The sequence below is a fragment of the Schistocerca nitens genome, chromosome 4, assembly GCF_023898315.1.
Source record: "Schistocerca nitens isolate TAMUIC-IGC-003100 chromosome 4, iqSchNite1.1, whole genome shotgun sequence".
NCBI classification, from domain to species: Eukaryota; Metazoa; Arthropoda; class Insecta; order Orthoptera; family Acrididae; genus Schistocerca; species Schistocerca nitens.
In genome coordinates, this window is record NC_064617.1 from 223,125,666 (window position 1) to 223,148,405 (window position 22,740).

At 39.7% G+C, this 22,740-nt stretch overlaps 1 protein-coding gene across 1 annotated transcript in view; it reads left to right on the plus strand.

The window, feature by feature from the left end:
* The window catches only part of LOC126252222 (proton channel OtopLc-like), a 188,517-nt gene that overhangs the window by 157,009 nt on the left and 8,768 nt on the right, over positions 1-22,740 (plus strand). Inside the window, exon 11 of the mRNA XM_049953093.1 lies at positions 11,748-11,891. Coding sequence (XP_049809050.1) covers positions 11,748-11,891 — 144 coding nt within the window. The remainder of the gene's footprint in view (positions 1-11,747; positions 11,892-22,740) is intronic.

The following is a 22,740-nucleotide window of genomic DNA, read 5'->3' on the forward strand; positions in this document are numbered from 1 at the left end:
TGGTTATGAGCACATAATGGTTCATTTACATGGTGGGAGTAGCTGAAGTTTCTATTTTGTGATGCATGGATAAAATTTGTGTGTGAGAAAGTAATTATTAGCTTATTAGTGAAAGGTAATTTGTGGTTTCACAGCAGCTCACTGTATTCTAAAACTGGTGAAAATTAATGCAATACTGCCAATATATTCAGATAATAACAATATAGTATCCGAAACTTTGATGTTCTTTAAACACTTGCCCAGTAGATTTGAGATAAGAGCTAATAAGATTTCTGATGGCAGTATTATTTCAGGCTGAATGCAATTTTAATAAAGGAAATCACCTATATTGCAGTGCCATTTAATGCACTTGGAAGAAGCATAGATCCAAAATTTGGTATAGAATAAATTTAACTTTTTGCTGTATTTAATTGATGTGGGGTGCAAGAATGAAAATATTGGTTTTTAAATGAGTCTTTAGGGCATCATAAATAGAATCAAAAATAGTATACAAAAACTTTGAAGTTGTACATTTGAGAACTTGGTATAGGCCTAAATATTGGAATGATGTAATCATCAGATGTCAAATACTGAAGTTTTAACTGAGCCAGGACTGCATCTTAAATATATCAGATTTTTAATAGAGCTCAAATCACACCTCTACAAATACTCAATAGCTTTTGTTATCCAAAAGTGTTTCACATATGGATTTTCATTTATGAGTGCTATGTCCATTGCTTTGTTTGATGGCACTGTGTTAAATGTGTGCAAATTGCACCTCCAAATCCAATGTTTGTGCTTTCTCTTCTACGTATTGTATTGTTGGCTCAGAACTAACACAGCAGTATGAATGACAACACCAATATCTGTATGAATAATCCCAGTGAACGTCTTATTGAAAACAGGGCCATGACAATTTTGGCAGAGCATGTGACAACAGCAGCACACAGCACTAATGCAGTATCAGCCATCTTGTCACTAGCTGTGGTATCACTTTTGTTGCATGTGGGCACCTGGCTTTATGTTTGTTTGACAACACAATCCATTCCATTGACATATATTTGTTTACAATGAATTTGCTATTCATATTCACAGAACCCCCCCCTCCCCCCCCATGAACCATGGACCTTGCCGTTGGTGGGGAGGCTTGCGTGCCTCAGCGATACAAGATAGCCGTACCGTAGGTGCAACCACAACGGAGGGGTATCTGTTGAGAGGCCAGACAAACGTGCGGTTCCTGAAGAGGGGCAGCAGCCTTTTCAGTAGTTGCAAGGGAAACAGTCTGGATGATTGACTGATCTGGCCTTGTAACACTAACCAAAACGGCCTTGCTGTGCTGTTACTGCTAACGGCTGAAAGCAAGGGGAAAATACAGCCGTAATTTTTCCCGAGGGCATGCAGCTTTACTGTATGGTTAAATGATGATGGCGTCCTCTTGGGTAAAATATTCCGGAGGTAAAATAGTCCCCCATTCGGATCTCCGGGCGGGGACTACTCAAGAGGGTGTCGTTATCAGGAGAAAGAAAACTGGTGTTCTACCGATCGCGTGGAATGTCAGATCCCTTAAACGGGCAGGTAGGTTAGAAAATTTAAAAAGGGAAATGGATAGGTTAGAGTTAGATATAGTGGGAATTAGTGAAGTTCGGTTGAAGGAGGAACAAGACTTCTGGTCAGGTGACTACAGGGTTATAAACACAAATTCAAATAGGGGCAATGCAGGAGTAGGTTTAATAATGAATAGGAAAATAGGAATGTGGATAAGCTACTACAAACAGCATAGTGAACGCATTATTGTGGCCAAGATAGATACAAAGCCCACGCCTACTACAGTAGTACAAGTTTATATGCCAACTAGCTCTGCAGATGACGAAGTAATTGAAGAAATGTATGACGAAATAAAAGAAATTATTCAGATTGTGAAGGGAGACGAAAATTTAATAGTCATGGGTGACTGGAATTCAGCAGTAGGAAAAGGGAGAGAAGGAAACATAGTGGGTGAATATGGATTGGGGGTAAGAAATGAAAGAGGAAGCCACCTGGTAGAATTTTGCACAGAGCATAACTTAATCATAGCTAACACTTGGTTCAAGAATCATGAAAGAAGGTCGTATACATGGAAGAAGCCTGGAGATACTGACAGGTTTCAGATAGATTATATAATGGTAAGACAGAGATTTAGGAACCAGGTTTTAAATAGTACGACATTTCTAGGGGCAGATGCGGATTCTGACCACAATCTATTGGTTATGACCTGTAGATTAGATTGGATTAGATTAGATTAGATTTACTTTCATTCCAATTGATCCATAGTGAGAAGGTCCTCCAGGATGTGGAACATGAAGAAACTGCTAAAATGATGGGAATTTAAGGAGATGGGACCTGGATAAACTGACTAAACCTGAGGTTGTACAGAGTTTCAGGGAGAGCATAAGGGAACAATTGACAGGAATGGGGGAAAGAAATACAGCAGAAGAAGAATGGGTAGTTTTGAGGGATGAAGTAGTCAAGGCAGCAGAGGATCAAGTAGGTAAAAAGACGAGGGCTAGTAGAAATCATTGGGTGACAGAAGAAATACTGAATTTAATTGATGAAAGGAGAAAATATAGCAGTAAATGAAGCAGGCAAAAAGGAATACAAACGTCTCAAAAATGAGATCGACAGGAAGAGCAAAATGGCTAAGCGGGCATGGCTAGAGGACAAATGTAAGGATGTAGAGGCTTATCTCGCTAGGGGTAAGATAGATACAGACTACAGGAAAATTAAAGAGACCTTCAGAGAAAAGAGAACCACTTGTATGAATATCAAAAGCTCAGATGGAAACCCAGTTCTAAGCAAAGAAGGGAAAGCAGAAAGGTGGAAGGAGTATATAGAGGGTCTATACAAGGGCGATGTACTTGAGGACAATATTATGGAAATGGAAGAGGATGTAGATGAAGGTGAAATAGGAGATACGATACTGCGTGAAGAGTTTGACAGGGCACTGAAAGTCCCGAGTCGAAACAAGGCCCCGGGAGTAGACAACATTCCATTAGACCTACTGACAGCCTTGGGAGAGCCAGTCCTGACGAAACTCTACCATCTGGTGAGCAAGATGTATGAAACAGGCAAAATTCCCTCAGATTTCAAGAAGAATATAATAATTCCAATCCCAAAGAAAGCAGGTGTTGACAGATGTGAAAATTACCAAACTATCAGTTTAATAAGTCACGGCTGCAAAATACTAATGCAAATTCTTTACAGACAAATGGAAAAACTAGTAGAAGCCGACCTCGGGAAAGATCAGCTTGGATTCCGTAGAAATGTTGGAACACGTGAGGCAATACTGACCCTATGACTTATCTTAGAAGCTAGATTAAAGAAAGGCAAACCTACGTTTCTAGCATTTGTAGTCTTAGAGAAAGCTTTTGACAATGTTGACTGGAATACTCTCTTTCAAATTCTGAAGGTGGCAGGAGTAAAATACAGGGAGCGAAAGGCTATTTACAATTTGTACAGAAAGCAGATGGCAGTTATAAGAGTCGAGGCGTATGAAAGGGAAGCAGTGGTTGGGAAGGGAATGAGACAGGGTTGTAGCCTCTCCCCAATGTTATTCAATCTGTATATTGAGCAAGCAGTGAAGGAAACAAAAGAAAAACTTGGAGTAGGTATTAAAATCCATGGAGAAGAAATAAAAACTTCGAGGTTCGCCGATGGCACTGTAATTCTGTCAGAGACAGCAAAGGACTTGGAAGAGCAGTTGAATGGAATGGATAATGTCTTGAAAGGAGGGTATAAGATGAACATCAACAAAAGCAAAATGACGATAATGGAATGTAGTCGAATTAAGTCGGGTGATGCTGAGGGAATTAGATTAGGAAATGAGACACTTAAAATAGTAAAGGAATTTTGCTATTTGGGGAGCAAAATAACTGATGATGATCGAAGTAGAGAGGATATAAAATGTAGACTGGCAATGGCAAGGAAAGTGTTTCTGAAGAAGAGAAATTTGTTAACATTGAGTATAGATTTAAGTGTCAGGTAGTCATTTCTGAAAGTATTTGTATGGACTGTAGCCATGTATGGAAGTGAATCATGGGTGATAAATAGTTTGGACAAGAAGAGAATAGAAGTTTTTGAAATGTGGTGCTACAGAAGAATGCTGAAGATTAGATGGGTAGATCACATAAGTAATTAGGAAGTATTGAATAGGATTGGGGAGAAGAGAAGTTTGTGGCACAACTTGACTAGAAGAAGGGATCGGTTGGTAGGACATGTGTTGAGGCATCAAGGGATCACCAATTTAGTATTGGAGGGCAGCGTAGAGGGTAAAAATTGTAGAGGGAGACCAAGAGATGAATACACTAAGCAGATTATTCAGAGGGATGTAGGTTGCAGTAGGTACTGGGAGATGAAGAAGCTTGCACAGGATAGAGTAGCATGGAGAGCTGCATCAAACCAGTCTCAGGACTGAAGACAACAACAACAACATTCACAGAACTTCAGCATTAATAGCTATACAGGGTGAGGCATTTAAAGCTGTTTTAGGAAATGTATGGTAAAATGCAAAAGTCGTTTATCTCGAAGGGTAATATTCAATGACAAGCTCAACCTCACTCTGCCCTACCCCAGGGGGCAGGAGGGAGGGGTCAACTTTGAAATCTTAAGTAGGAACCCCCCATTTTTTTACCATAAAAAATATACAATCTGTATATTTAACATTTTTTGTTGCATGATGGCACTGTTATTGACAAGAATGAAAATGGTTTAAAAAAACAGATGAAAAATGATAATACCTCAAGAAATGGACATCAGATTAAGATCTCAGGTGGTTATAAAGGCATTGTTCTAAAATCTTTAATGAGAACTCAGATTATTATAGCAAAAAAAATTGATTCTCCAATTAGGGAAGTACTTTTAGCATACCCAGGAACAATGACTTGAATGTAGTAGTATTCTGTTCCCTTTGGAGCACTTTTTTAATGCTTGTCCACTTGCCTCTCATCATCTGGATGCTTGTTTTAGGTGAGTTCTCTTGCCTCTCATCTCACCATTTGGGTGCTTGATTAGGTAATTTCCCTTGCCTCTCATATATATCCATGATTTTACTGAAGTAGGTGTTTGCAATGGTGCCCATTTACTGCAATACACATTGCAACCCTATTTATGGAAGACAGTCCTTTTTCTCTAAATGTCTCTTCACTAATGTTTGCACATTCATTGATGATTCACTGCTGGACATTTTCTGGGGTTGATGGTGTTTCCATTTAACATTTTTCTTATAGTGCTTTCCACAGGAAAAATTGTCCATATCAAGTCAGGTGAATGTGCAGGACAATTTTTACTACCTCCTCCTCCAATACACAGACCAGGATAGCTTTGATTAAAAAATTCTCAAGATATTCGCAAATAGTGCACTGGACATCCATAATGTTGAAACCACATGGCATTTCTTGGTTGAAATGGCCCATCTTCCAGTAGTATTGGCAAATTACTATCTAAAATGTTGCCTTTCGTTTGACCATTCACATTAATGTCTATGTGAGTATGGGCTAATTAGCCAAGTACCTAAAACAGTGTACCACACATTGACACTCCATGGGCATTGATGCTTGACTTACCGTAGTCAGTGCGGATTCTCCACTGACCAATAATGTATGTTATGCTGATTTGATTGACCATGATTCATAAAAACGATTTGTAAAATGTAAACTTTTGCAGCTGGAATTGTCACAATTAATAAAATATTCCAGGCTATTATGCCCTGGTTTAAGGGATTTCACTTCAAAACACAACGTTTTGTCCCCATCTGTGGAGGACATTTCCAAGGGGGATCACAGCTTTTTTGAATGTCCGATTCACACCCTGGCTTGCTACTGGCTGCAGCAAAATTCCACTTCCGAGAGCTTCCACACAGTGGCATTATGTCACATGTTTTGAATACATGGGTGCAACTGGACGTTCTCAACTGCCGTCATCCTCTGTTATTATCATTCTATGGTGGAAGACTGGTACACATGTTCTTTAGCACTGGAATCCAAATTTCATTCAATTTCACGATGTCCTCCTTCCTATTAAAATTCCTGGGGTGTTTCACAATCTCTATGGCCTCTCTGTATAGCCTTTTGTGGTATCTGTTTGTGGCTGCCAGTACTTGTGTCCAGTCAAAATGGATGTGGTGGTTTCCTGGCTGCAAAGCATATTTCACAACAGCTGATCTGTCAATCTCCCCTCTTCTGCAATTGCCCTTGTGCTCCTCGAGTCATTTTTGACACTTTTTTTTGTATTACCCACATACCCCTCCCCACAACTACATGGAATCCTTAAAATGCCAGCTTTTTTTTCCAGAGGTTGTCGAGCATCCTTGGCTGATTTTAGATGATCTTGTATCTTCGGTGTGGGTGTGTAATTTATCGAGATGTTGCGCTGTCTCAAGATTTTTCCTATGCAGTCATTTACAGCCTTAATTAATGGCAGGAAGACTTTCAATTCCACCAGTGCTTGAGCATCACTATGATTTGTACGTGGTGGTCTTGACACTCTTTTCACCTCAGTGAATGAATAATCATCCTTGAGCAATGCAGTGGTGAGATATTTTAATTCTGCATCAAGCAGCTCTGATACACTGATTTTCTTTGCCCTATCCACCACGATTTTTATGATGCCTTGCTTTTGTTTTGGGTAGTGGTTGGAGTTCTGGTGTAGGTAACGGTCTGTGTGCATGGGTTTTCGGTAAACTATGTGGCTCAAGCTACCATCTTCTTTCTTGAAATCTAGTACACCCAGAAAATTTAATCTTCTGCCTGCCTCCTTCGTAAACTGAACCTTCAGATTGATCCCGTTCATATATTTGTGAAAACAATCCAGTTCCTCCCTGCCATGATGCCACAAAACAAACATATCATCCATGTAACGGAACCAAATATTTGGTTTCTTGTTCACAGCTTCCAATGCCTGCTCCTCAAATTTTTCCATAAAGGATTTCACTATAATTGGTCTAAAGGCGTTCCCTATAGGGACACCATCCCTCTGCTCACAGAACTCTTCATTCCATTTGAAATCTGTGATTGTGAGGAAATATTTAAACAGTTCCGCCCTTGGTGCAAGTGCAACTGAATTGAACAGACTTTTCTGATCACTCTGTTTGACAGAGAACTTCTTTATCAATTGCATAACAGTTCTAAGAACTTTGTCAGTGGGATCTTTACTTAGTTTTGAATATGTTGGTAGATATAATAAGTCATTACTCTTACTATGATAGTTGGTCACATTCAAAATGACTGTTGCATTTCCCTTGTCAGCTGGGAGAATGAGAACACTACCATCCTCATTCAGGCATTTTAAGGCGTTCCTCTCACCCACAGTTAAATTACTTTCTTGGAGGCTTTGAAATGTGTGATGCATGAGAGGTCTCCAGAAGAACAGAGTGCAGCCATTCACAGGCTTTACTATGTGAGCGGATTCAACAGACCCACTGGGACCAGGCAAGCACAGATTGTAAGTTACTGTCTCTCCATATTACTATCAGCAATAAATTGAGTAGCAGTGACTGGGATAGAATTGACAGTCTGTTGCATGATTCTGTTAGGAAGCATATATTGACAACATCTAATAGACAGAAAAAGAACTTTGATAGCTTGCAACCTAATAAGAGGATCCACCATTTAGATGCTTCCTGCACCATTATCAGTTTATCCGGATGTTCATTATCTGATGATGAGAGATCTGTGCTTCCCAAGTGTGGAAATTTTGCCATTAGCCCATGAGTTGTGCCCATGGAAGAAATAATAGCCAGTGTAGAAGCAGGCATTCATAGTGAGGACAAGGTTACAACTGAAGAAATCCATATAGAAGCTGTAAGAGTATTGTCTCGCACAAAGCCTCCAAAAATTAATTTAACTGAGTGAGAGGACTGCCTTAAAATGCCTGAATGTGGATGATAGTGTTACTACTCTCCCTACTGATATGGGAAATGCAATGGTTGTTTTGAATGTGAACCATCTATCACAGTAAGATTAATGACTTATTAGATCTGCAAACATATAGGAAACTAAGTAAAGACCCCACTGACAAAGTTCTTAGAACTGTTATGCAGTTGATAAAGAAGTCCTCTGTTGAAGAGAGCATTCAGAAAAGTCTGTTCAATTCAGTTGCACTTGCACCAAGACTTTATGGATTTCCAAAGATGACAAAGAATATGTTCCTTTAAGGCCTACAGTGAGTGCTATTGACTTGCCCACCTATCCGATTGTTAAGTCCTTGACAACATTATTACAACTGTATGTGAGCTGATCCGATTTGTATATCAAGAATTCGGCACATTTTATCATTAAATTAAATGGCATAGTGACACAGCGAGAGGATAGTTAGTTTTGACGTGGGTCGCTATTCACTATGGTTCCACTCAATGAAGTGTTGCAACATCTGAATCAGATTTTTCCTCCCTATGTTGCGGAACACTTTAAATACTGCCTCACAACCACATATTTCAAATGAAATGAAGAGTTCTATGAACAAATGGATGGTGTCCCTATGGGGAGCCCTTTTAGCCTAGTTATGATGGAATTCTTTATGGAAAAATTCAAGGGGCAGGCATTGGAAACCGCGAACAAGAAACTGAATATTTTGTTCCGTTGCATGGAAGATACATTTGTTTTGTGGTGGCATGCCAGGGGGAACTGGATTGTTTTCACAAACATCTGAACAGGATCTATCTGAAGATTCAGTTTATGAAGGAGGAGGAGGCAAGTAAAAGATTAAATTTTATTGATGTACTAGTTTTCCACACAGTTTACCAAAAACCCACGGACACAGACCATTGCCTACACTGGGACTCAAACCACCATCCATAGCAAACGCAAGGCATCATAAAAACTTTGGCGGATAGGGCAAGGAAAATTTGTGAATCAGAGCTGCTTGATGCAGGACTAAAACATCTCACCACTGCATTGCTCAACGATAGTCATTCATTCGCTGAGGTGAAAAGAGTGTTAAGACCATTGCTTGGAAATCACAGTGATGCTCAAGCGCTGGTGGAATTGAAAGTTTTCCCGCCATTCATTAAGGCTGTGACTGACCACATAGAAATAATCTTGAGACAGCACAACATCATGCTAATTTACACCCCCACACCAAAGATACAAGATCATCTAAAATGGGCCAAGGATGCTCGCCAACCTCTGGAAAAAGCTGGAATTTATAGGATTCCATGTGGTTGTGGGGAGGTGTACATGGGTACTACAAAAAGGACTGTCAAAAAACGAGTCAAAGAGCACAAGGGCAATTGCAGAAGAGGGGAGATTGGCAGACCAGCTGTTGCAGAACATGTTTTACAGCCAGGAAACCACCACATTCATTTTGACCAGACTCAAGTCCTGGCAGCCACAAACAGATACCACAAAAGGCTATACAGTGAGGCCATAGAGATTGTAAAACATCCCAGGAATTTTAATAGAAAGAAGGAGGTTGTGAAATTGGATGAAATTTGAATTCCAGTGCTGAAGAAGATGTGTACCAGTGTTCCACCATGGAATGATAGTATCAAAGGATGACAGCAGTCAACAACGGCTAGTTGCGCTTGCGTATTCAAAACATGTGATGTCACGTCACTGCGCAGAAGCCCGCGGAAGTGGAATTTTGCTGTAGTTGGTAGTAAGTCAGGGTGTGAATCGGCACTGCACGGAAGCCCGCGGAAGTGGAATTTTGCTGTAGTTGGTAGCAAGTCAGGGTGTGAATCGGACATTCAACAAAGCTGCAATCCCCTTGAAAATGTCCTTCGCAGATGGGATGAAGAGTCGGGTTTTGGTGTGAAATCCCTTAGACCACAGCATAATAGCCAGGAATATTTTATTAATTGTAAAAACTGATTTGTATGACAAAATTATCTGTGAAATAAAATCATCAAAGGCTGCTAGTTGTCATTGTATCCAACTGCAAAAGTTCAGCTGATACTGAAAGCCATCCCCATGTAGTTATTGATGCAACAAATTATGTAGATGAAATTTGTATTCATGCAGTATGCACAGAACACTTCTTTGCAAAACTCCTGAAGCTCATGTGGTTTGCTGAGAAATAATGTGAGGATTTGCAGCAACTACAGCTAAAACATTCCCTTCAGCAGTTTCTTTCATTGTAGGCCATAGTTCTACTCTTTATTAGATTTGAAATCTTCCAGATTCAGTTGGACTCTTTGATTAATACTGCAACAAGTTGTTGCAGAAGGAACATTCCTATCAGGGAACAGGTTAGTATACCTTAAAAGAGCTTCTACTACATGTCTATTTGAATCAAATTAGGAGGAAATGATATCTACTCTCTCTGCTATCATCAACATTGTTGAACAATTAGGAAGAGATGTTTTTTGTTTGAATGCTTGAAGTAAAGTAGAAAGCATCTGTCCAGCACTGCCTTCCTTGTCTGTAGTTCTTGGTAAGGCCGCAACATCCTCGAAATAATAGAACTGTTTCCTCGAAGCTGGAAGAGTCTGACCACAGACTGTGACACCTCAATGCAGTCTATGCTTGATAGATGGAAATTATAATGGTAAAAAATGTATTATCACAGTGTTTTACAATTATGTAATTTTGAGCAATCTTATTAAATGTATATACATTGTAGCTGAGCAGTGAGGCACCTCTTAAGTGCCTTTCAGAGGAGCCGTGTTCAATTCCTAATACTATTAGGGAAATTTCCTTGGTGGGAAAACTGGAACAGGGAGCATGTAACATTGTGAAGAGGAGCTATTTGAATAATAAGAAATGACTTCAAGCTCAGAGCTTGGAGAGTGGTGTGCTGATCTTCTGCCCCTCCATACCAAATCTTAATGCCACTGGCAGGTGACGACACTGTGACCAGTCAGTACCCCACAGCTCCAGGGCCTGAATGTGAGGCTTGTAAATTATTACATGTGTTAGTGATATTTGATGGTGACTACTGCCTCCTCGTAATATATGCTTGTGTTACTATGCTCAAAATGCTTCACCCATCTTGTGTGAACATTGTAGCCAGTGTGAGCATTTGATGTGATTGTAGTGAGTTATTCAGTGAGCTGTTGTAGCTGATGATGGTGGTAAGTGACAAATTCTATGTAAGTATGCAAAGAACATAGTTTGCAGGAAATACTCTTTTCTCTTCAAGAACAAAGCTCATATATGTGAGTACCACAACTTTCACTTAGAACCACAACACTGCAATCACTGTCCATGTCTCGACCTCTGTGGGCCACCATCATTTGTGAATTGGACTATAACAGTTCCTCAAAGAAGCAATAAGGGAAAAGTCATTCCATTCTGATGAAGACAAACTTTATGGTGCATGGATAGTTGCCATGAAAAAGAGACAAATATTGATGAAGTTCATATGCCATGGAGAGTCTTTATTGAGGGAGATGGTTAAAAATATTTTAACTTTAATTTGACTCACCCATATTTGTTATATTTGTATATGGTGAAAAAATTTGATTGAGAAGAAACTGTAAGTATAGTTTTTGACCCGTATATTTGTCTTTTCAAAAATAACTCCTAATTCAGCATTCTGTAAGTACTCCATCATCAACAGGATGTTAAACACTTACTCCTCCCCATATCAAATAATTGTCAGGTTTTAAATTTCAGTACTAAAAATTGTGTCAAAAACAGAGAGTCCAACAATAAAGAAGGTAAGATGGTATATGACTTCAATAAGCATGTTACTTTAATTAGTAAACTCTACATTCCTTGAACACACAATCAATTTGTTACCTATTACTTTTTCTGTTGATTTTAACTTTTCCTGTAATACCTGCTATTTTTCAGATGCGTCTCTGGAATCCAGCAATAACAGTGGTGTTAACACTTTCATCGACCCTTATTGTTCAAATTATACTGGAATGTCAATCATTTACCAAAATGTTTCTCCGTATTTATACCCTTTCTCAATTGAGTACAGTATTCTTATTGGTGAGTACTATTTGTGTAGTTAATATTAATGGCATAACATTAATAGATACTTGGTACAGTTGTATTAATGTGTCTATCACCTATGTTCAATGTCAACATGCAATAAACACTCACAGATGGCAGGCAGCAGCACTAGCGTGACGAGGGGACATGGAAAATAATGCAGTTGTGTCATAATGTGGAAATTAAGGGATTTATTTAAAGTCCAAATGGGCATGATCATTGCCTTTGGAGCCAAGGGTGGAAGCATTTCCAAAATGGCTGTGTTTGTAAACCGTTTGTGTGCCACAGTGGTTAAAGCATACCATGCATGGCAAAATGGCACTATCCAAAGCAACTGTGGTGCACCACAGGCCACAGATGATAGGGCTAAATGATGGCTGCAGAGATGTTTATGGCTGAATAGATGTGCAACTGTCAAGCAACTGACCACCCACATGAACCAAAGACCTGCCAACAGTGTCTCCTCAACTACCATTCAGTGAACATTGCTGAGCTTTGGCCTCTGCAGCAGATGCCTCGTTCATGCACCTACAGTGATTGCTGTTTATTGGCAACGAAGGCTGGAATTTGCATGCCAGTATCACAACTGGACATCATCTGAGAGGTAACAGGAGGCCTTTTCAGATAAATCACGGTTTATGCTCCACCACACAGATGGCCAGTGGTGTGTACAGCATGAAATGCCTGGAAGCAAACACCCTGTGTGCATTGTGGTCTGGGGAATGTCTTCATAGCATTCCCTGTGTGATCTCATCTTCTGGGAGGGACAATGAATCAACACAAGTATTCTTGGGGACCATGATCACCCATAAATGCAGTTTGTTTTTCCCCAGCACAATGGTGTCTAACAGCAGGACAGTGTAATGTTTCACACAGCTCCCAGTGTACATGCGTGGTTCGGAGAGCACCAGTATGAGTTTACTGTACTCTCCTGACCACCAACTTTCCCAGATTTAAACCCAATCACGATTCTGTGGGACCACCTTGGTTAGGATGTTCACACAATGGACTCTCAACTGAGAAACCTAGCACAGCTGGCCACACCACTGTTGTCGGCTTGGCTTCTTGTCAGTACCTTTCAGAATCTCAATGATGTCTTTCTGCATGTCTCATAGTGGTCCATGCTGCAAAAGGTGATTATTCGCGATTTTGTCAGTTGGTCACATTAATGTGATTGGACAGTGCATTTTTTCACATAATTATTTAAAATACCTGAATTTTAATTTCTCTAACGGAATGCAGTATACAAACATATTTTTGTCAATGCATAACTAATATGTTGTTTTGAGTTACCTGTTAGATACGTGATATTATGAATTTGAATTTATTACCTCTTGGTGATTAATTTTACTTTGTTATCTGCTGCTTATTCTGAAAGAAGTTTTGAACTTGCAGTTGCAAGAATGATATACAGGGTGGCGCATGAAATGTGTTACCATTTTGTTTTTGAATATAAACTTTATTGTCAATACAATCTGAAAGGAACATATACTACAATGTAGAGCCGTCCATGGAGATTTGTTCTAACTCAGCACATGCTCAATATGTCCACCATTTCGTTTCCTAACTTCCTTTAAACTAACACTGAAGTTAGTGATTACCCTACGGCACATGTCTTCCGCAATTTCACTGCAAGCTTGAAGAATAAATCTTCTGAACTCCATTAAATCACGTGGACAATTCGAGAAAATTTTTTCCTTTAGGTACCCCCAAAGAAAAAAGTCACATGGTTTGAGGTCAGGACTATTGGGGGGCCAATTTTGTCCGTCATTGAAGTGACCTGCAAACCTGAGTGAAATGATCTGCATGTCGAAATGCTCGTGTAAAAATTCCAACACAGTGTTTGCAGTATGTGGCCTTGCTCCATCTTGCAAGAACCACTGCATGTTGAAGGGCAAGGCAGTAGCAAGAAGCTGTTCAATGAAGATATTGTGAAGCATGCTCAAATAAAGCTCGATGTTGACAGTTTCTTCAAAGAAAAAGGGTCCAACAAGTCCGTGACTGGAAATTGCTGCCCACGCTGTAATCCTCGGAGCATAATATTGTCGGTCATGAAGAACTTGTGGGTTTTCAGTGGCCCAAAAGCATACATTTTGTTTGTTAACCACACCGTCTAAATGAAAATGTGCCTCATCTGAAAACCAAACGTTGTTGAGAGTATCTCCCCTACCCTCCGCCCACTGAGCAAACAGTAGTCTCTGCTGCTTGTGTTCTTCAGTGAACTTCTGTGCACAGGTCATCTTGTATGGGTACATATGGAGGTCACTTTTAAGAATGCATTGAACAGAGCGTCTGGATATTCCCAGTTGCACTGCTGCCTTTCTACACAATTTCCCGGGACTTCTCTGTACAGCAACTCGTACCGCTTCAATATTCTCCAGCAAACAAACAGGCTTAGGCCGAGGTCGCTTTGCTTCCAATACTGTTCCTTCCTGTACAAATTTATTGTACAACCTGTGGATGGTCTTCTTGCAAGGGACCCATCGTGTGTTAAACTGTTGTTAAAAACGCCTCTGAGTCACAACAAGGCTTTTTATTTCATGAAAAAGTAACACAATTTCCGATCATTGCTGTGTCGTCAGTCTTCCGTTGTCAGCCATTGCTGCTTACTAGTCTCCTAGCAGCAGTATTGTGAATTACACATCATTTCGTAACTCATTTTTTTTTTTTCCAAGCTCTGCTGATACTGCTGTAGAGATCCCAACAGAATATCTAATGTGCGCGGTAAATTGTGAAAGAAACAATTGGTAATACATTCGTGCGCCACCCTGTATATTGACTAAGAAAATAAGAATGAAAGTAAGCTATTACGAGCAGCATAGTGAATGCATTATACTAGTCAAGATAGAAATGAAGCCAACACCTACCTCAGTAGCAAGGAAGAAATTGAAAGAACGTATGATGTAGTGAAAGAAATTATTCAGATAGTTAAAGGAGAGGATAATTTAACTATGATGGGGGCTGAAATTCGATAATGGGAAAGGATGAGAAGGAAAAATAGTAGGACAGCATGGACTGTGGGAGAGGAATGAAAAGGGAAGCAACCTGGTAGAATTTTGCACCAAGCACAATTTGAGCATCACAGATACTAGGTTTAAAAATCATGAAAGAAGGTTGTATATGTGGAAGAGAACTGGAGCCACCAGAAGGTCTCAATTAGATTACATAGCTGTATAACAGAGATTTTGTAGCCAGATTTTAAACTTCAAAATACTACGAGGGTCGCATATGCAGATAGGTAAGATATGAAGGATTTGGGACATAGACAAGTTAAAAGAACCAGAGGCTGTTAAAAATTTCAAAGGGAGCATTAAGCAATGATTTATTTAAATGAGGATAAGGGAAAAAACAGGGAATGAATGGATAGCATTTAGAGACAAAATAGTAAATCCAACATATGATCAAATAAACAAAAAACGATACCCAGTAGAAATGCACAAGATATTGAATCTAGGATGAAGTTTTTACTCTGCAGCAGTGTTTGAGCTGGTATGATAGGTTCAAGTCCCAGTCCAGCACGCAAACAGTTTCAATCTGCCAGGAAGTTTCATATAAGTGGACACTCCACTCCAGAATGAAAAATTCATTCTGGAAACAATCCCCAAGGCTATGGTTAAGCCATTTCTCTGCAGTAGCCTTTCTTGCAGAAGTGCCAGTCCCTTAAGTTATGCAGAAGAACTTCTGTGAAGTTTTGAAGGTAGGAGATGAGGTACTGGCAGAAGTAAGTCTGTGAGGTTGAGTTGTGAGTTGTGTATGGATGGTACAGCACTTACCCACAAAAGGCAAAGGTCTCAGGTTCAAGTCCCAGACTAGCACATGCTTCTAACTTAACAGGAAATTTAACAATGAATCTAGTTAACACAAGAAAATAAAAAATAAAAAAAATGCAGCAAATGGAGCAGGCCAAAGGAAATATAGGTGTATAAAAATGAGACTGCCTGGCAAAGTAGGAATGTCTGAATGCGAAAAGCAAGACTGTACAAGCATGAGTGCCTATGGGAAAGATAGGTGTAGAATACAAGAAAATTATAGAGATATTTGTAGAAGACAGACATTAAGAGGTGACATGGTAAGCTTGTGCTACGCAAAGAAGGGAAGACTGAAAAGTGGAAGCAGATTAGGAAGTAAATAAAGATGAGATGGGATACTACATGAAGAATTTGATAGAGCTCTGAAAGACCTAAGTCGAACAAAGTATATAACATTTCCTCAGAGTTGTTGGCATCCTTGGGAAAGCCAACCAAAACAATCTTATTTCACCTAAAGTGAAAGATACATCAGACAAGTGAAGTACCCTCAGAAAAATGTAATAATTCTGTTCAAAAGAAGGAAGGGGCTACCAAGTGTAAATATTATGAACTATCAGTTTAATAAAGTCATGGCTGCAGAGTCCTGACATGAATTCTTTAAAAGAGAATAGAAAAACTGGTAGATGCTGACCTCATGGAAGATCAGTTTGAGTTCCAAACAAGTGTAGATATACGCAAGGCAATACTGGCTCTATAACTTACACTATGAGATAGGTTGAAAAAAGTCAAAGATATGTTTATATCAAGGTCGAATTTAGAATGAACTTTGCACTTCACAATCATTATTATTGTAGTGGTCTTCAGTCTGAAGACTAATTTGATTCAGCTATTCATGCTAGTGTATCCTGTGAAAGCATCTTCATCACTGTGTAACTAATGCAAGTTACATCCATTTGAACTTGCTTATTGTATTCAAGACTTGTCCTCTCTCTGCAGTTTTTACTTCCCATACCTGCTACCATTACCAAACTGGAAATTCCTTGGTGCCTCAGTATATGTCCTACTAACTGATATCTTCCCTTAGTGCTACAAATTTCTTTTTCCCCAAAAGTACTTCCTCATCAATTATTCAGTCCACCCATCCAATTTTCAACACTCTACTGGAGGATCATATTTCAAAACCTTCTACATATTTTTTTCCTCTCTGAATTGCTTATCATTCATATTTCACTTACATACATATAAGGTTACACTCTGGACTAATACCTCCAACAAAGCTTCCCTAACACTTAAATCTACAGTAGATGTTAACAAAATTTCTATTTTTGAAAGATGATTTTCTCACTTTCACTATTTTACATCCTCTCTGTTTCGGCCATATCTATTATTTTGCTGACCAAATAACAAAACTATTCAGTACTTTTAGAGTCTCACTTTCTAATCTAATTCACTCAGTATCACCAGATTTAATTTGACTACATTCCGTTATCCTTGTTTTGCTTTTGTTGATGTTAATTTTATAATCACTTGTAAAGACACTATTCATTCCATTCAGCTGCTCTTCCATGTCCTTTCTATCTCTGAAAGAATTACGATGCCATTGGCAAACCTTAAAAATTTTATTTCTTCCCCTGGACTTTAATTCCATTTTCCAATTTCTCCTTGATTATCTTCACAGCTTGCTCAAAGCTCCTACGATCATGCTCTGAAATGAGCTCCATTCTATCTGGCATTTTACCCGCCACAACCAGAATAACTTTTCATGACTCTGAAATATCCTTGTCAGACTCTTATGTTCCTTCTGCACCCATTCCCCTACCCTACTGCTCCTACCCCTGTGACTGTTCCCACTGTAAGACTTGCTCCATGCAGCCTCCTACAACCACCTATACCAACCCAGTTACTGTAAAAACATATACTATCAAAGGGAGAGCTACCTGAGAAACAACACTTGAGGTGTACCACCTGTTGCATAAACATTATTCAGCCTTTTATACTGGTACAACCACAATCAAGCTATCAGTTAGGATGAATGGGCATAGGCAGAGGTTATATACTGGCAACACAAAATATGCTGTTTTGGAGCATGCTCTACAACATGACAGTTGTGACCTTGGTGCATGTTTCCCCCAGACACCAGTTTCTCAGAACTATGCAGGTGGAAGCTGACATTACAGCATGTCCTTGATTCTCTCCACAATTTCTTTGGTCTCTTTCTCAGTAACTATTCCTTTCTTCACTCCCTTTTACTTTTCTGTTTCGTTTATTTGCTGACGTGTTTATTTTTCTCCACCCTCCACCACTATCACAAACAATGCACTTAGCTTTCCACTCTTATTAACTAGTGCGTGATGTTAGTAATAACTGTATTCTGTATCACCCTATCCTCCAACTTTAAGCTCTCAGGTTTTCAAATCTCATCCAGTGCAGTCCCCAACAATCAGTCTTTCCTTCTCATTCTGTCTGGCAAGTCTCCCTCATCTGGGTGGGGGGGGGGGGGGGGGGGGCAATGTTTCCAAACTCCCCTCATTTCCTAAACCTCACCAGTCCTTTTGCTTCACCCCTCTTCCTTCCTGGTCAATCTTACTGCAAGAAAATGTAGCCACTGGCTCCTGAAGCTTGTAAATTTCAGTACCTTTATATATGTGTTCTCCTGCTGCTGCTTGGTGAGTATATTTTTTATCAATCCAGTTAAGTTATATTTTCAAAACTGGATTACTTTCATTAACATATATAAAGTAATTTAGAAGTATTTCAGTACTTATCAGTATCAATAGATCTGATGTTAGTGTACCTTGCAGAAGTAGCTTGCAATGACTGAGTATGCCTCTTAACTTAACTCATTCGACATTCCTAAATACTCTCTCCATGAAGGGATTTATGGAACATCATGGATGAATTTATGAATGTATGAGTTAAGTGACCTCTTTTCAGAAACTACATTTTTCCTTTCTGTTAAGATAGTCATGCTAAATTTATAACACTTCCATCAACAATGTGCTCTGCTGAAAAGATCATGTATCACTGTCAGATGAGTGAAGACTTGGCTATGCCATACAACAACTACAGAAAACTTGGATCTAAAAAGAGCCAGTCATAAAGCTTGGAGACTCCTAAAACATCTAAGTAATGAATTGATCCATCTATGACTGCTGTACACCATAATATTGCGGCCAATAAAATAGCACATCAGTTACTGCTGAACGGGAAGGCAATCCAAATATCCAAAGAGCCTTAATTGCAACGAGAAGTGCAGAGGAGGAGACCAACCTGCATTCAACATCATTCAGCATGGAAGAATTTGATAAGGCTATTAAACAAAGTAAGAATGGAAAATCAGCTGGCTTAGATAATATATGAACAAAGATACAGATTCTGCAACTCTTTCATAATTGCGTGAGCAATGTTAAATCCCAAAAATGTGGAGGAGTTGAGTGAGTGCTTTGCTGAAACCTGGTAAAAAAGGGAAAAATCCAAAGAATTTTAGACCAGTTTCATTACTCCGTCATCTATACAAACTGCTGGAAAGAATGATCTTAAATCACCTCCTACCTGTAGTTGACCCCCCTGCTGATATCTCAACAAGCTGGATTTCGTCCTGGTAAAAGCTGCACTGGACAAATGCTGAATCTTACATAGTTCATAGAAGATGGGTTTAAAGCTTGTAAGATGGCAGGGGTGATATTTGTTGAGTCTTCAGTGGCCTATGACACTGCCAATCACGAACTACTATTACTCGAGGTATGCGGTATGACCATTGCAGCAATGCAGTTCATTGCAGCAATGCAGTTCATTGCAGTAATTCTGCAAAACAGCAGGTTCTTCGTTGACTTTCAAGGGCAGTGCAGTCGATGGAGACTACAGAAAAATGGTCTTCCCCAAGCAAGCATATTGGCTTCAATCCTATTCAACATGTATACAAATGACCAATCTATAGCCCCCAAAACCAGAAGTTTCTTGTATCCTGATGACCTTGCTCTTGCCACCCAGAGCTCAGACTTTGAATCAGTGGAGAACACCCTAACAAATGCCCTTGAAGATCTACCAAGATACTGTAGCACAAATCAGCTTAAACTAAACCTCTCAAAGAGTCAAGTGTGTGCTTTCCAGTTAAGAGATAGGGAAGCTATTCATATGTTGATGATAGTATGGTCAGGAGTTGAGATACAACATTGTAACTCTCCAAAATATGTAGGAGTGATGCTGGACAGGTCTCTTACTTTCAAGAGACACTGCATGAATTGCAAGTTGAAAGTTTCCACCAGGAACAATCTGTTAAGGAAATTGGCCAATAACAGTTGGGCAGTCCACTTGAAACCATCCGAACCTCTGCACTAAAATTAGTCTATTCTGGTGCAGAGTGCACTTGTCCTGTATAATTTATCACATACCAAACAGGTAGAAGAAGTGCTCAGTCATACCTGCAGAATTATAACAGGTTGTTTGAAATCTACTCATGGCAAATAAGGAATGAAAGATAGTGGAATAAGAACAAACCCATTCCCTGTATGTGCATAAACTTCATTTGCAGTGATTGAGGTGAAGGAAGAGTTTCCTCTGAACATCAAAGGTACTTACTACCACTGCCAAAAATGCAATGATGCAACTCTGGTTGGAAAAGAGTTTCTGAAACTCTGCCTCCCAGACATGGCAAGGAATGAATGACCTGGAAATCTTTCAATAGACTAATATCTTGATTGGGTAGATCAAGGTGTAATCTGGCAAGATGGGGCTACAGTACAGAAAACAATATTAAGTTTGATTTTGGAGAAGTCCACACTGTCTATCACCTGTTTCAGTGTCGACTGTGTCCATCTTCCTGCATTACGGAAGACCTCCATCTAGAGGCCGAAATGGACTTGGAAGTAGCCAAATTTTGGTCAAAGACTATTGTGACGTGTTAACTGTGCACCTATGTATGTTTCTGACATGAGACTAAAATACAGCAAAAAGCATCTTTCAGGTTTGTGTTTATTAAGTGCTCATATAGAGATAATAAAAGAGACTGGGAGACTCAAACGTTCATAACGGGTGGCAGGGACAAAGAATCCAGTGAAATTTTTTTAAGTGCTTTATCTGAAAACTACCTTGAGCAGTTAAACAGAGAACCGACTCGTGGCGATAACATATTAGACCTTCTGGTGACAAACAGACCCGAACTATTTGAAACAGTTAACGCAGAACAGGGAATCAGCAATCATAAAGCGGTTACGGCATCAATGATTTCAGCCGTAAATAGAAATATTAAAAAAGGTAGGAAGATTTTTCTGTTTAGCAAAAGTGACAAAAAACAGATTACAGAGTACCTGATGGCTCAACACAAAAGTTTTGTCTCAAGTACAGATAGTGTTGAGGATCAGTGGACAAAGTTCAAAACCATCGTACAATATGCGTTAGATGAGTATGTGCCAAGCAAGATCGTAAGAGATGGAAAAGAGCCACCGTGGTACAACAACAGAGTTAGAAAGCTGCTGCGGAAGCAAAGGGAACTTCACAGCAAACATCAACATAGCCAAAGCCTTACAGTCAAACAAAAATTACGCGAAGCGAAATGTAGTGTGAGGAGGGCTATGCGAGAGGCATTCAATGAATTCGAAAGTAAAGTTCTATGTACTGACTTGGCAGAAAATCCTAAGAAATTTTGGTCTTATGTCAAAGCGGTAGGTGGATCAAAACAAAACGTCCAGACACTCTGTGACCAAAATGGTACTGAAACAGAGGATGACAGACTAAAGGCCGAAATACTTAATGTCTTTTTCCAAAGCTGTTTTACAGAGGAAGACTGCACTGTAGTTCCTTCTCTAGATTGTCGCACAGATGACAAAATGGTAGATATCGAAATAGACAACAGGGGGATAGAGAAACAATTAAAATCGCTCAAAAGAGGAAAGGTCGCTGGACCTGATGGGATACCAGTTCGATTTTACACAGAGTACGCGAAGGAACTTGCCCCCCTTCTTGCAGCGGTGTACCGTAGGTCTCTAGAAGAGCGTAGCGTTCCAAAGGATTGGAAAAGGGCACAGGTCATCCCCGTTTTCAAGAAGGGACGTCGAACAGATGTGCAGAACTATAGACCTATATCTCTAATGTCGATCAGTTGTAGAATTTTGGAACACGTATTATGTTCGAGTATAATGACTTTTCTGGAGACTAGAAATCTACTCTGCAGGAATCAGCGTTGGTTTCGAAAAAGACGGTCATGTGAAACCCAGCTCGCGCTATTTGTCCATGAGACTCAGAGGGCCATAGACACGGGTTCACAGGTAGATGCCGTGTTTCTTGACTTCCGCAAGGCATTCGATACAGTTCCCCACAGTCGTTTAATGAACAAAGTGAGAGCATATGGACTATGAGAACAGTTGTGTGATTGCATTGAAGAGTTCCTAGATTACAGAATGCAGCATGTCATTCTCAATGGAGAGAAGTCTTCCGAAGTGAGAGTGATTTCGGGTGTGCCGCAGGGGAGTGTCATAGGACCGTTACTATTCACAATATACATAAATGACCTGGTGGATGACATCGGAAGTTCACTGAGGCTTTTTGCAGATGATGCTGTGGTGTATCGAGAGGTTGTAACAATGGAAAATAGTACTGAAATGCAGGAGGATCTGCGGCAAACTGACGCATGGTGCAGGGAATGGCAATTGAATCTCAATGTAGACAAGTGTAATGTGCTGCGAATACATGGAAAGATAGATCCCTTATCATTTAGCTACAAAATAGCAGGTCAGCAAATGGAAGCAGTTAATTCCATAAATTATCTGGGAGTACGCATTAGGAGTGATTTAAAATGGAATGATCATATAAAGTCGATCGTCGGTAAAGCAGATGTCAGACTGACATTCATTGGAAGAATCCTAAGGAAATGCAATCCGAAAACAAAGGAAGTAGGTTACAGTACACTTATTTGCCCACTGCTTGAATACTGCTCAGCAGTGTGGGATCCGTACCAGATAGGGTTGATAGAAGAGATAGAGAAGATCCAATGGAGAGTAGCCTGCTTCGTTACAGGATCATTTAGTAATTGCGAAAGTGTTACGGATATGATAGATAAACTCGAGTGGAAGACTCTGCAGGAGAGACGTTCAGTAGCTCGG